This window comes from Rasamsonia emersonii (assembly GCF_000968595.1).
Source record: "Rasamsonia emersonii CBS 393.64 chromosome Unknown ctg1118621760268, whole genome shotgun sequence".
Lineage (NCBI taxonomy): Eukaryota > Fungi > Ascomycota > Eurotiomycetes > Eurotiales > Trichocomaceae > Rasamsonia > Rasamsonia emersonii.
This window is the reverse complement of record NW_013563115.1, coordinates 1-14,609: the sequence shown is the minus strand read 5'-3', so window position 1 is coordinate 14,609 and position 14,609 is coordinate 1. Positions and strand designations below refer to the sequence as shown.

The 14,609-nt window shown below is 50.1% G+C and overlaps 7 protein-coding genes across 7 annotated transcripts; 4 read left to right on the top strand and 3 right to left on the bottom strand.

Annotated features, from left to right (window-relative positions):
- Positions 1-1,081: 1,081 nt before the first annotated feature.
- T310_5311 (uncharacterized protein) lies at positions 1,082-3,039 on the top strand (the record flags this gene model as incomplete). The annotated part of the gene is made up of 2 exons (XM_013471827.1): positions 1,082-1,195; positions 1,270-3,039. 2 exons carry the CDS (start codon positions 1,082-1,084, stop codon positions 3,037-3,039), a joined length of 1,884 nt encoding a protein of 627 aa, XP_013327281.1.
- A 992-nt stretch (positions 3,040-4,031) lies between these two features.
- On the top strand, positions 4,032-5,012 carry T310_5310 (uncharacterized protein; the record flags this gene model as incomplete). The annotated part of the gene is made up of 1 exon (XM_013471826.1): positions 4,032-5,012. One exon carries the CDS (start codon positions 4,032-4,034, stop codon positions 5,010-5,012), a length of 981 nt encoding a protein of 326 aa, XP_013327280.1.
- A 754-nt stretch (positions 5,013-5,766) lies between these two features.
- T310_5309 (uncharacterized protein) lies at positions 5,767-6,932 on the bottom strand (the record flags this gene model as incomplete). The annotated part of the gene is made up of 3 exons (XM_013471825.1): positions 5,767-6,320; positions 6,372-6,886; positions 6,922-6,932. The coding sequence occupies 3 exons, from the start codon at positions 6,930-6,932 to the stop codon at positions 5,767-5,769; spliced, it is 1,080 nt and encodes a 359-aa protein (XP_013327279.1).
- A 431-nt stretch (positions 6,933-7,363) lies between these two features.
- T310_5308 (uncharacterized protein) lies at positions 7,364-8,805 on the top strand (the record flags this gene model as incomplete). Its single annotated transcript, XM_013471824.1, has 4 exons — positions 7,364-7,413; positions 7,692-8,283; positions 8,428-8,494; positions 8,543-8,805. 4 exons carry the CDS (start codon positions 7,364-7,366, stop codon positions 8,803-8,805), a joined length of 972 nt encoding a protein of 323 aa, XP_013327278.1.
- A 203-nt stretch (positions 8,806-9,008) lies between these two features.
- T310_5307 (uncharacterized protein) lies at positions 9,009-9,931 on the top strand (the record flags this gene model as incomplete). The annotated part of the gene is made up of 5 exons (XM_013471823.1): positions 9,009-9,100; positions 9,162-9,179; positions 9,236-9,416; positions 9,492-9,630; positions 9,735-9,931. 5 exons carry the CDS (start codon positions 9,009-9,011, stop codon positions 9,929-9,931), a joined length of 627 nt encoding a protein of 208 aa, XP_013327277.1.
- Positions 9,932-10,794: 863 nt separating this feature from the next.
- On the bottom strand, positions 10,795-12,679 carry T310_5306 (Monoamine oxidase; the record flags this gene model as incomplete). The annotated part of the gene is made up of 4 exons (XM_013471822.1): positions 10,795-11,828; positions 11,886-12,274; positions 12,324-12,382; positions 12,413-12,679. 4 exons carry the CDS (start codon positions 12,677-12,679, stop codon positions 10,795-10,797), a joined length of 1,749 nt encoding a protein of 582 aa, XP_013327276.1.
- A 1,145-nt stretch (positions 12,680-13,824) lies between these two features.
- T310_5305 (Homeobox transcription factor) lies at positions 13,825-14,319 on the bottom strand (the record flags this gene model as incomplete). Its single annotated transcript, XM_013471821.1, has 2 exons — positions 13,825-14,200; positions 14,231-14,319. The coding sequence occupies 2 exons, from the start codon at positions 14,317-14,319 to the stop codon at positions 13,825-13,827; spliced, it is 465 nt and encodes a 154-aa protein (XP_013327275.1).
- Between the last annotated feature and the right edge of the window lie 290 nt (positions 14,320-14,609).

Sequence of the window (14,609 nt, the reverse complement as noted above, 5' to 3'; positions counted from 1 at the left end):
CGAGAGCTCTGCCAGGTTAGCAATTGAGGAATAGAGCCCGCTCACTTAGCTTCTCTGAGGAAAGACTGGCGGGATCGGATCAGCGAGGAGGCTTCGACGGGGCCAGCGTGCGCCGAGATCGTTCGTGCGTGACAATGCTGATCCATTCCCGATCCGTATGCAGGCTCCGGGTCGGCCTGAACTCAGACTAGACTTTGACATGCAGTCGAGTTGTCAACAATGCAAGACATGGATAATCCTTCGTTTATGATCCAGAGGCCTCTGATGATGCTGCCGCTCCTTGGTCCCTCTGGACGCCACATCAAGGCAGAGGAGATTAGATCAAGAATAATCGCCTGTCCTTTCCCGTTGTGTCCAAGCCCGCGATCGTGGCGCAATGCCTCATGCATTCTGGGATCTGTTCTTTCGGCGTTCGTTTGGCTAGTCTGCGGTGAAATTCAGGGTTGTCCCGCGGGCCGCAAGCTACCGAAGTCTTCCACGGCTCCACCTCGTGAAGAATCTAAGACGACGTCAACTACTGCACGGAAAGAAGTCTCAACCAATCATACACATGGCAAAGGGCCTTTGGGGAGAGACCATACCTGCGTTCAAGGCTGTCAAAGATGCTTTTCAGCGAGAGGCACGAGATGAACTGCGAACAACTACCGCCCACTTTTTGGGAGGACCAGAGGGGGACAAAAAAAACGCATGACTAATGAAAAAGAAAAAGCACCTGCTTCGAGCGACCCGTTCCCGACAGATTGCTCCACTCGGTGTTGAGCCTCACAGCATTTCCAGGACTCCCAGGAGGGCTTGCGCCGTGTTGATCCAAGGCAAAGGCGTCGTTTGGAATGGATGCCTCGAAACCTGTCTTGCGCGCACGCCCCTCAGGAACGAGCCTTGACAGGTGGTGTATCATTCCCCGCCGGCGCATGTATGTGACATGGCCTTGAGCAAAGAACTGCCGTCGGTATTTGCTATATAATTGCTACCTCCATTCGGCCAGAGGCAGTCAGGTATCCATACTCATATGGTTCTTTCCTGTCTTTGGACTGCGACGTAAAACCGAGTAAGACGCTGTGGAGGCTGTTGATAAGCCAACATGGAGCCCTTCGGCCCTCAGCCAGCTCCGAAGACGTTCGTTCTCTGTTTTGACGGCACTGGCAACAAGTTCAGCGGTGACGAGTCCGATAGCAATGTGCTCAAGATCTTTCGCGTAAGTCGCCTGCCGTGCGAAGATTGCAATTCCTCCCGCGCAGGGGAAGTAGTGGCTGATAGACGATCTTTTAGATGCTGGATCGCAGCAAGGGTAACCAATACCACTACTATCAGCCAGGGATTGGTACCTATGTGACGTCCACATCACTGTCCAATACAGGCACTTTTCATCGGATCAAGTCCGCCTACTTGAAGGCCAAGGATTCCGCTATCGGATCATCGTTTGACCAGCATGTCATGGGCGGGTATAAATTCCTGATGCGGTATTATAGCCCTGGCGACGAGATTTACTTCTTTGGCTTCAGCCGCGGCGCCTATATCGCGCGCTTCTTGGCCGAAATGCTTGACTATATTGGCTTGCTCGAAGCTGGAAACGAAGAATTGATCCGATTTGCATGGAAAACCTTTGCTAAATGGCAGCAGCGGAGAGGAAACACGGAAGAGGACCAAGAAAAGAAGAGACAACTGTTCAACTATATGAAAGCTTTCCGCGAAACGTTCAGCCGGCCCATCAGTCGGATTCGATTTATGGGCCTCTTTGACACCGTCAACAGCGTGCCCCGGTTCGAATCGGCTTGGATGCAGAGGAGCAAATTTCCATATACTGCCCGAAGTTCAGCCCGAGTCATCCGCCACGCGGTGGGAATTGACGAGCGACGTGCCAAGTTCCGTCAAGACCTTATTTCCGAAGTCAAGCCGTGGCAGCGATCTCCGAGAGGAGCTCACCTCTTGAAACGACACCTGCATTATATCAAGCCTGATAAGGATAACGTCCCCAAAATTATCCTTAACAACGACCCGGAGAATCAAGAACTAGGTAATCAGGAAGAGGAGCCATCAAAAAGGGAGCAGAATGAGACCGAATCCGTGTACCGTACTCCTCGCGGCTCGCGCCCGGGCAGTCTCCGCAACGAGCAGCGATACCGAGCGCCCTCACCTAATAGCAGGAATCGGCAGCTGAACCTCGCGGTGCCCATCCCGACGGCCTCGACTGAGGACTTGGCCTCGATTAACAGTGGCATCTCTGCAACCTCTCTTCAGGTGCCATTGAGGGTGATCGAAGAGGACGAGAGCGCTCAAGACATCCGGGAAGTCTGGTTCCCCGGTGGACATGCCGACATCGGAGGAGGATGGAAGCTCAGCAAGGGAGAAATATGGCCACTGAGCCACGCCCCCCTTGTTTGGATGGTCCAGGAAGCACAACGGGCAGGACTGCAGTTCGATCCCAAGAAACTGAAGCAGTTAGAGTGCTGCGAGGAATACGTGGGCGAAGTCTCGCCCATCCGCGAACTCCAGGAGCCAACGTGGACTGTCTGTCAAGAAGCGGAGGGCCACAGTGAAAGAAAGGATGGTCCGGATGGGATCTCGATCAAGGTTCCAGACAATGAGGATGATAGGAATCAGAGTGTGGCAAGCTATCGCTTCCGCAATGCCCTGGAGCTCTCGAGCACCAAGGGGGTTCTGCATGACTGCCTCAAGTACGGCAAAGGGCTGCCGTGGACATCAGTGCTCGTCTGGCGTCTCATGGAGTATCTTCCGTTCCGGCGCATGGACTTGCAGCCCGACGGCTCATGGAAGCCCATCCGGTGGCCCTTGCCGTGTGGAGAAGTGCGCGATATCCCCAACGATGCACAGATCCATGTCTCTGCCATCCGCCGCCTCAAAGCAGATCCCAACTACCGCCCCGGGAACCTGATCATCGGCGGCGGAGGACGGGGCGTGAAAAGAGTGCCGCCGGAATACGGTATTGGCGAGTGGGTGGTGTTCAAGGACGAGGGTGACCCGGTGCGGGAGACGTATATCCGGAAGAGTGAGGCCAAAAAGGTGCAAAGGGGGGAATAAGGTAGCCGTTTGGATGGAATGATGGAATTTATATGGCGTGCCTGCATTTTTGCACGTTCATTGCGTCTCATCGCTGGGGAAAAAGAAAGGCAGAGAAAAGAAAAGGGGCCAGTTTATGGTATACGGACTGAACCGTGTTTCCCCTGACTCGTTCATAGCAAACATGCACCATAACTCCGCTCCCTTTTTTTTTCTTAGTCAATCCTTAGCTTGAACCGCAATAATGATCCTGTTATCCAGTGGTATAGGCGATCTGAAGGTAAACTGTGTTCGGTTTCTCGTCACAAGGTCAGAGGCTCAGCGTCCGCTTGCCAAGACGTCAAGGGTGCAGACAGGCGGTGGAGCCGACGATAGGATGCGCGGAGTGGCGCTCAACGTGCGCGTCGGACAGAACGTGGCATGCAGTGTGTGCTGCATGTCGACTGTCCTGCTGTTGTCGGCGACTCGATTGCATCAACGAGTGTGTCGTCTGTCGATGTCGTGGAGAGTCCGCAAGCGGAAGGCTGGAAGTGACAGTCGAGTCCAGACTGCAGACTCTGACGGAGTTGGCAGTTGACAGTAGATGGCTGTCGTTCCCCACGAGGCCAGCTGTGGCACCGGGAGATCCCCGAGATCCGATCCCGCGGGCGCCCCGACCACGCCAAGCCGCTCCTTCTCCGGCCTTCCATTTCCATGCTCTCCTCCGCCTCCCCCTTTCCTATCGCGTTGCCTGCCCAGTGCTTCCCCAGCCCCGTTCCCTCGCCTTGCAATCGGCTTCTGCGGACATGCCTGCGACCATGGCTCGCTTCTGACCCTCTGATCCTCTCCGGTCGCCCTGCCGTTCTTGTTGTGCTCCCTCTTCGGCTGCGTCTCTGTCGAATCCCAATCGGACCCATCGAGTATTCAGTCCTCAACGCGACCAGAACGCTCTCCCGGCGGCTCCCGTCCCCTGAAGCAGCATGAAATCATAATCTCCAGATCCACGCCGTCCATCGTCCAGTCCTCACGTCACCATGGTGGACTCTCCACTGCCTCCTGAACAGATAAGGCTGCCTCCCAGCCCAACTGAACCCGAATCCCAGGGCCACTCCTCTCAGGAGGCTGGCAGATCAAAGCTGCTGGGAGATGCTGCGCCAATTCCCCCGCTGTCTCCCAACTTCCTCGCTCCTCCGCGGAACCGCTCACCGTTCGCACGAGCTCATACTCGATCCCGGTCTCTAGCTAGCTCTCTACCACAATCGATGACAAGAGCCCACTCTTCCCCGGGGTTGGACTCACGAGGACGTTGTATCTTTCCCTCCTATCTGGGAAGACCATCGAGTCCAATGGATCACTCGACCAGAAGACACAGTCCTCTGCGGACGACAGAGGATACAAGACCCCCCAGCCTGGCCTCTCTGACCATCTCGGAGCATGCTGAGCTCGAAACTGCTGTTGGCTCCGATTCCACCGATTCAGAACTACCGGCAACATCCCCGCCATCACCTCCATCGATTCACCACACTTATCCCCGTTCCGGCCGTCGACAGCCGTCTCCTCTGAACACCACTTTTTCCAGCGCCATAAGCAATCCCACCAGCAGCCCGACTTCCTCACGTTCATCCCCAGTCATCTTGGCCACGAAATTCAATGAGCCTTATCCCGGGGCTTCGCTCTCCTCTGCGTCTTCAATGCCGTCGACTCCAACCAGCATCCGCTCCCGTAGCCCGAGCATCTCCTCTCTGGAGACTATTCCAGACATTCCCGATGCCGAAGCAGCTGCTGTCGAAGCAGATCAGATTGCACAATTAAAGCTGGCTGCAGACAACCAGGAGGCCGCAGCGGCAGCATACGCTGATAGTACTCGACGACGTTCAAATGCCGACTGTCCTAGTCCTAGCAGTATGCGGGGGTTTGGCGGCTATGGGACGAGAGCCGACAAGCGGAAGCGGTGGAGTGTCTGTGGAGCAGAGCGGCGCCAAGATTTCGATTTGGAAACCATCTGGGAGGATTGATCTCGCTTTAGAGCATTCTAACCCTCAAAGTACAGCTTCTCGCTGTCAGGCTTTTCCTTCTCGTCGGAGCTTTCTTCAACGGACAAAGAGTCGGCGTTGTATCATTACGAAACCCTGCATTTCGCGAAAGAGCGGTTTTCTTTTACCAGCACAATGGCGTTCACTCTGCATGGTGTCCTGATACCCAATTTGTCTACGGGTGAGCTACTTGTTTTTTTTTCTTCCTTCTTGCGTGTTTTTTCTTCCTTCTTGCGTGTCTTTGATGTAAATGGAAAGAAGACGGTAACTGGGATTCTCGTTATGGTGTTTACCATGTCATGCCTTTCTTTACTTGATGTCTCGGCAACGGATCTCTGCTGGCGGGGTTTGTCTGTGCATGACGTCTGGATTTTTTGTTCAGTTCCGGTGTTTATTTATTTACTCGTGGACGATAACAGGGTGGGCTGGCCCCCTTGGATGATGACTAGCTGTACATAGTCAAAGTTAGCTGCCTACATATCTAGCAACTTGCTTCTGAGCGAAATATATTATGCTTGTTTTCCAGCGATGCAGGGATGTAGGTATCATGTCAAAAACTAGCCAGGAAGCTTTGAGGAGGAGTAGAAGAAGAACAGCAATTCCAGTCAACACCACTTCCTTAATGTCACGTCATACAAAGGTCCTTCTTTACAGCCTTAAGAGGAGTCCCAGCAGTTACTGCTACCGATATTGAAAAAAAAAGCCATGGTAGAGTTGGCAGATGAGCCCACAACGCTCATGTTTCATGCTGAGATGGTGGCTCCAGCGAGTCCTCTGCAGGCTTACTCGACGTTTCTTGCGGGTTGATCACTTCACCCTCCTTCTCCCCATAGTCGAAGTCACAATCCTCCTTCTTGGGGTCACCATCACTTGCCTCGCTCGATGGCGATGGACTTATCGTCCATACCAGTTCGTGTTCGATTAGCCGGGACCCGCTTTTTGTGTCCTTCCAAAGAGATGGCCAGAGGCTTAGTAGGATGGTACTATCAGGGCTTTCCTCAGCTGTGAGGCTGTGCATTTTCTCAGGTATGAAGGCCGTTCCAGGATCACTGCTTTCAAAACGATATGTGTGTTCTTGTCGTTCCAGTCTGCGCTTGAACTTCGCGCAATTCTGCAAGAACTCTTGCAGATGCGCTGTCCTCGATTTTGACTCTGTCCCGGAGTACTGAGAAAATGCGTTTTCTACAGCTCCAACCATTTCTTGACACCATTCTTGCCATGTGGACTTCGTCAGGGATTCCAACGCAATGCTTGTGGCAGAGCGCCAGTGTTCCCACACATGATTTGCACCTGCTTATCAGTTGGCATCGTGCCCAAATGAGTGTTTGAGAGGCCTCTTACACAGATTCATTACTTCATGATTGACGGTCATCAACATCTTTTCCAGACTATCGTCGCAAACCCCAAAGATGGGGTGCGAAAAAATAACTGCATGCACGTATCTGGTAATCAAATCCTGGATAAGTTCACGGCGTTGATGTGCATTCTGGGGATAACCAGTTGCGACTACAACCTCCAACCCACTTGCATGAAGAGAGTCGACCGTCATAGTGTTCAGAATCGATGCATCACTAAAATTCTTTTTAACCCAGATATCAAGATGTCGACAGAGTTGACGTGTTAGCTGTGCACATTCCTCATCATTGAGATTGTCAGGTCGCGATTGAAGGAAATTCAGCCGTTTGGTATAGGCCGTCAACTGGTATCTATGCCGATCAGCTGCGGCTGATGCTTCTCGACGGGCTTGCTGGAGCAGTTCTCTTTGGCGTCGTATTTTCTCCTCCGCGCTCGCTTTCGCTAACTTGAGTTTCTCGACCTTCGACTTCAAGGAATGCATAATCTGGGAAAAACATGAGCTTCGTATTTCAGTCAAGTCTTCTGCTTCACTTACATTCTCTCCATGTTGAAACCTGTCTTCCTTGTGATTTTCTTGTCTTTCTGCTTGAAATTAGCCCGGACCAAGAACGAATCAGCCAGCCCTCCTGCTAAACAGTTGCTAAGTTCGCAACCGGGAATAAGAACGGTCTCGATTCCGTTTCTGCATTGTGGGGTTACTTACGTATGAGAGGCCTGTCACGACTGTTAGAGATACTTGTTCATTACCTAAGTTATGCGGATATCTTTCATTACCACGCGATCGAGAAGAGGAAAACTTACCACCAAAAAATGTTCCACATCCTGAACGTTTACAAGAAATGGCATGTCAGTCCTGGAGAGAGAAGGGAGAAAGAAAATTCAGTGTGATGAGCTCTGCTTCTGCCGTGTCAACAATCGTGGGAGGCTGCCTGCTAAGGCCGCCGAGGAACTTTCACGTCTAAGGGAAGTGTTGCATCATGGAAACTGCGAACGACCGTCTCAGCCAGCATACTAAGACCGCTCTGTCGTGAGGGAATGCTTTCTCTGACGTTAACTAAAAGACATGTCTAGCAGACTACTTCCATCAGCACTGTTTCACTATTCCAGTTTCATTCTAACAGGAAAGACACGAGATAACTGGGCATTGTTGGACACTAGGATTTTCCTTGTATGTCCCTCTTCTCGAGCTCTTCTTCGTTGCCCTGAAACGGTCATTCAGCAAATATGGAAGGCCCATCTGTCAGTATAGGGCTTGATTTCGGCACTACCTACAGTGGGTAAGATTACCTTGTATCTTTGCTTCAGTCACACCCAATCTGACAACCGAAAGATTGCCTGGGCTCTTGCAGGAGAGTATGAGAATGTTGAAGTAGTGTCTACATGGCCCGGCGGAGGAAACAGTGAGATATCCGATCTAAACAAGATCTATGAGCAGTCTCTGACTTGTTACAGGAACAACTCTAAAGTTCCGACAACAGTATCCTACGAGAATCGGGAATTCCAGTGGGGCTATCAAACCGGCTTATCTGGAGACACAATCCGAGGTGTCAAGCTCCTGCTCGACGAGAGCCAGGAAAGTCGTTACAGCCCAGCTCTCGCGTCAAAAAAGATTTTGAAGAGGCTGGACAAAGATGCGGTTGAGGTTTCTGGAGAGTACTTGCGGAAGCTTGTCTCCAATGTCAAAGAAGTACTGAAACGACGATTCGGAGAAGCATTCGGTAGCATGGAAATGAGATTCATACTCACCGTCCCAGCAGTATGGTCCGATAAAGCGAAAGATGCCACGTGGAAAGCAGCTGTCCGTGCGGGCATCTCTGCATCTGATATCTCTTTGGTATCAGAGCCAGAAGCCGCTGCGCTATACTGCCTCAGAAAGATTGAGCCAAATTCAGTAACGGTAATTCTCCCACACCATACAGTGAATTTCTGGCATCTCACAAAACTAGAGTAGGGACGTTATCATTGTTTGTGATGCTGGAGGAGGAACAGTTGCATGTACTCCGAAAAGCAAAGAGGATTCAGGAAAATAACGCGAGACTAGGATCTTATTTCGTACCGTCTTAAAAGTGTTGAGCCTTTGAACTTGGAGGAAGTGACTGCAGGCGATAGTAAGTTTCATCTGATAACAAAAGAAATATTAATACTGACAAGTTCAGGGGGCATCTGTGGCTCCATGCTATTAGATGAAAGATTCGAAGAGTTGCTGGAGCAATTGTTTGGGCAGACGGCATATATGACTATGCCTCAAAAAACCAGAGAGGTCGCAATGAAGTACTGGCAGGACCATGTCAAACCTAGATACGTCGGACGACTGGAAGACGATGGGTTTTCAGACGTTGATTACTTCGTGCCCATCCCTGGCGCTAGTGATAATCCAGACATCGACCTAGAAGGCGGGTTCCTTCAGCTCAGCAGGTGAATATCCAATTTAGTACAAAGCCAGCTGGAAGTGCTGATTTGTGTTTCAGGGCTCAAGTAGAAGGAATATTTGACCCTATCGTACACGAGATTGAGCGTTTAGTGCAATCACAGGTGGAGCAGATATCGGCGGTGGGATTCTCGCTAAGGTGAAAGCGTGTGCCTACCTTATTAAGAGCAAGAAGTTAACAAATTCAGGCCATAATGCTTGTCAGAGGCTTCGGTGCCTCAGAGTATCTCTTTCGCCGCCTGAAAAATGCATATCCGACCATTGATGTGATGCAACCACCAAACGCGTAAGTTTATGAGAGGGGGGAAAAAAAATCAATGTAACCAGTCGCTAACACAAATATATAGTTGGTCAGCCGTTGTACGGTATGTAATCTTCTTATCTTACATTATTGGCTACAAATATATTAAAAGGAGCACAGTGGCGCCGTAATTCGTGGACTGGACGGAAATCAAGTTGAAAGTCGGAGAGCACGACGCCATTATGGTGTGAGTTGCTACAAAAGGTACGAAGCAGAGCATCACAACAAGAACGAGGCACGTTGGGATCCCATCGAAGAAGATTGGTTTGTCGATGATCGCATGAGATGGTATGTTCGAAAGGTGAGAACTCAGAGAGATATATGTATCATACCCTGTCGAGATCATCAAACTAAAACTTGGTCACTATCTCTACAGGGCGAATCAATTTCAGAGAACGATCCGATTAAAATGAGTTTTTATCGAGTTTGGAAATGCAAGGATGCCAACAAAATAACATTCACGGAGACTTTGTATTTCTGCAACAAGGATCGGGCACCAGATGTATATGCTCCAGGTAAGCTACATCTAACCCATTTTCCCCTATTATCTTTTTTCTGTTTCGAATGGAAAAGGGGAAAAAAACGACAGAAGGACTGACCTGACCTTCAAATTTCACAGACATCCTTCCATTGTGCACACTGAGCGTTGATCTCAGCGACGTCCCAAAGAAACTGTTTCTGAAATACAGGAACTCCAAAGGCTTAGAGTATTATAAGATCAACTATGATCTGACGATGACACCCACATCAGCCTCCATTTTCTTCGAGTTGGAATACGATGGAATCTCAGACGGTACTGTGCGAGCCAAGTATTGAATGGGGTTTCTTTTCTTTTCTTTTCTTTTCTTTTCTTTTCTTTTTCCCAAAAATTCCAATTTGCGTTTGAAACCCTAACTTCTTTGCTGACAACATGATGGAGATTTGCACAACTAGCTTGACGCAGATTGAGTTGCTTAACAACGGCTTATTATTATATTCCTGGTTGTTGTAACTACATACAAACATGTACTTTCATTTGCTAGATAGATACGTGATTTATTCAAAGAATGTTTGCTTCAAGCGATCCAGGCTCATGACTCGGTAGATTGGTACACTCTTTCTTTTTTTTGTTTTTCACCCAAACATTGCGATGCGTCTTCAATTGAAGGAAAGAATTAGCAAAAAAAATTCACCCTACGCGGCTGTTTTCTTTTCTTTTTTCCCCCATCTTGCCTGGCCTAACCAGGGGGATCGGTTGGACCTGGAACTGACCTGACCTGGTCCACTCAATCTTTCACTTTGTTTATATTATATTTCGTAGATGCTCTCTCGTTATTCTAGAGGGCTTATATCTTAAACTATTTCTAGACCGGTCTGATGATGGCTGTTAAGATTTCTCCAGTTTTTTCGTTTGTTTCACGACGACGGACTTATTTAAGATTCTTGATCACATACAGTTGATTGATAGTATCAGTCAGTTTCATACTTAGAAATAAATTCCTGTCCATATGATATTTGTGTGTATGTGTAGTAAACACTATACAAAATAAGAGACAACTCTACAAATCCCTCACATCCACATCATTCTGCTCACTGACAATAGACGTCTATATTGAAATATCGGCCAGATCAAATTTATATACGGTCGTATGGACAACTCATGGTCTCATCAGTCATTCTTCAACCAAGGTTGGCGCTAGCTAGCTCTCTGCTCCAGCGCCAGCGTGAACCCCAGCCGGACCACCCGGAACACTAGCCGCCGTCGCTGAGGGCAGAGAGTCGTCCCTCTTTACGCCCATCCCAAGTTTCCCTAAGCTGTACAGGTCACAAATTTGACCTGCGGCGCGCTCTCCACTCCAATACGCGCCTGTGGTCGTGCCGAGGCCAACAAAGGGGGCCGTGTGCTCACCCGCGAACCAGATTCCCCGATCAGGACCCATACCAATCCTCATAGTTTCAATGTCCTTGTCGCCGGCCTCGAGCCCGACCTGGAAGTTGGAGTAGGACCCGTTGCCGGCAAAGGGGTCGTTCTGCCACTGAGATGCAAACAGGGCGACTGGTTTGCAATCCGCTGACGAAGGTGAGTAGTGCGGCAGGCAGGAATAGAACGGATGGAGAAAATCGTTCAGAAAGTTATAGTAACTCTCGGAGGACTGGTCTAGGTCCTTGATCTTGGACACGACGTAGGTTGCGCAAGGCCCATATAGATAGAACAGCAGAGTTGGATGAGCGCAATTTGGTGGGAGCGCCGCAAGTGAGACGCATTGCTGGTTCCAGCTCCCTTCTTTGGGGTAGTCGACATAGGACGGTTCCAAGAACTGAGTGAAAGGAGGAGGATATTCGGTGCCAGTACCGATACCCGCGCTGCCCCCATTCTTGCTTTGCGGTTCAGAGGCCACATGCCAGAAAGCGCGTGGAAATGTCACATATATCTTCTCTAGCCTGCCATAGGATATATTGTCAATGGCAGCTGACAGCCGTTGGGGAAGCTCCGGAACGAAAACAGATTTGTTCTGCTTGAGCCATCCCAGGGGACAGGTGACAACCACTTCATCGAAATGATATACTTCTCCGTTCGCGCTGGTCACGACAATTTGATGGCCAGCTCCCGGTTCCCTGCCCGCAGACTCAATCTTGATAACAGGCTCGTTGAGACGGAGATCTGCGCGTTTCAGGGCAGACTCAGAGACATATTTTAAAATATTTTTGTATGTCGATGCGACAAACAGATTTGCTGTGTGAGAAAATTAGAGCCCTATCACTGTGGTCAGCTTATATGAAAGATACTTACTCCCTTCTATGCATTCTTCGAGGCAGAAGAACCTCAAGCTCTGCTTCTCAATAGGATCCCCTACATATGCGCCCCAAAATCTGGAAAACTCCAGGCAAGCCTCCTTCTCTTCCTGAGTAAAGTCTGTCTCTTCCACCCGCTCTCGACAAAAGTCGAAAAGACTTTTACTGGCTGGGATCGCTTCCTTGTACTTATTGCTGTATTCAAACGCTTCGTCTATGGTCGTCCACATCCACTCTGCAAGTTTCGTGGTGGTGGCATCATCGTACGGCTTTCCAGCAGTATCGAAGATGGTCTCGCGTCCATCCCACTCGCAGGTCGTCGTATTCGATCGCACGCTAATTTCGGCTATGGGATTGCCATCCGTCCCGTGTATCCAGTTCGGTCCTCTAGGGTCTGATTAGCCTAGAGGCACCCAGAGAATGACGAGGCTCTTACAGATCCACGAGGTGGCCGCCGACCTCGACTTGGGCGATCTGCTTGGAGTTATTGAATGTCTCTATTGATGTAGCTTATCACGAACGCACCCTGCCACCAATCCGATCCCTTGCCTCCAGAATAGTTACTTTGGCTCCATTCTGAGTCAGAATATCAGCGCATCTCAACCCGGATATACCGGCCCCAATGATGCCGACATGGGGAACCTTTCCCATGAGGGACAGGTGATGGGACTCGGCAGAGACTGGCAATTTCTGTGCAGTCGTGGCCGGGCGACTGCTGGAGGGGCTTCTTCCGGCACGAGGAAATCGTAACCAGTTCGCAACCTGAGCCAAACAATTAGCCTTGCACTCCATTCTTGATTATAACCTAGATATGAAATCTCTCCAATCATAGATAGATAGAGGAAATTATGGTCCAAAATTGCCAACACAAAGGATGAATAGAAGCGTCACAGAAGCTACATGCGAAAGACAGATCGATCAAATAGAGCCATGCGTAACTATTGTTTGCAAGGAGCAGTCAGGTGATGCTGCTTCGCGGGGAGAGCAGCATGCGTATCATGGGAACGTTGAGATCCCACGCCAAGTCTCAACATAGCATCGATAAGCGCATCCCACATGCTCGAGTTTAGCTACATTAGCTGCATCAAACTGCGGGGACTCCACCTATCCACAGCACTAATGACCATTGCAAGATAACAGGGAGCATCGACAACAGAAGTTTAGTCGTTCATTCGACGCCTTGTTTGATCGATTGGGGCATCTTGCGTCATCAGGAACTAAAGATGAGGCGGTAGCAGATGGTAATTTCACAACGGAGGCCTCTTGCTGAAGGAGAAAAAGAAATGTGCAACCATATCACTCACCGTGCGTGATACAGCTGATAACGATGTCTTGTGACGTTCCCCGCAAGCTGCAGCGGTTTGGATGGGCTGACCTACAGAGCTCCGAAGCTGGCCCTGCCAAGCCAAAGAACCGTAGATCGAGGGCGGTGACCGAAAGCCAAACGGAGTGACGCAAATCCGATGTCTAACCAGATGGAGGGAAAAGAGTCGCATACGTGAGAAACGTTTGGTGGCCATGGGAGAAGACGTTGCAGATAAGGTTGGCTGACTTACGAAGGCGTGGCGTGGGCATGGCGGCGTCCGCCCAACTCATTCGCTGCTGCAAACATCCCCACTCGCTATCGTCCCTTACAACTCAGCAGGTGCTCTACGTCTACAACCTCGAGCTCTTAATGTCTTTCCTGAAAGAGTATCATCACAGTTCTATTTATTTTGATTCCAGTTGTGGCTTTAACACTCGTTACAAAGAAAGGAAATTGTACACGTGAGAAGGTCGTTTCGTCGCTGGAGACTGTACAGAACATTATAACCACCATGTATATGCTCTCCAGAGGCGTAAACGAGCGCAAGACATACAACGAAACAAAGGAGAGATTAACAAAGGAAAGACACTCACATACATCATAAAAGAATGGACGTCACGGGGGAGCGACATCATCGCCACGCGCCCTGACTTAGTGATAATAGTCCCTGAATACAATCCAAGTCTTCCTCCCGGCTCGAGGCACCCGATTCAGACATAAATGCCTTGACCTCGTCGTCCAGTTTGGAAGGTAGCTTGATTTCGTTCTGTTTGTTGGCATTATCACGGAGAGTCCGCAATGCTCGTTCTCGTTTGCCATCATCGACGGCGTTGTTGTTGCTGCTCATGCCTGCCTCTCTCAGCACGGGACGCCGCATCTGCGAGGCACCCCGGCGAGATCGACGTGGATTCGACATCTGTGTTCCCGGAACCCAGTTCTCCTTGTCGGAATCACCCAACTGCCAGCTGAGAAGATTATAGCTAGGAGACTTGTCGTTCCCATCCATCCTGAAGAAAGAAGAACACCAAAATCAGCACCTACAAAAAACACGTCTTTTTAACGCGTCATTCAACTCAGAGAGGCCCCTAGGCCCCGAGAAACCACCATGGAACCCCCCGATCTCCATGGTGGTGGTGTTATTCACGCGTCACCCCCGGCAAACGGCCACGCGGCAAGCCAGCTCACGGAGATCCTGGAGGTACCAGACACCCCAACCCCAAGCCGATGGAATATTCCAGGGCCCCTAGGGCTGGTTATGAATGAGACCGAGCAGGAAAATGATCAAGGAAACCATGAAGAAGTTCAGGATCCCCCTAGATTCCTTAGGGATGGTAAGGCACCATGCCAGGCCAGCAAAGGCCGCGGTATAACCAAACAGCAACGACGAGTCATCCAGAGACCCTTAGGGAATAAAGA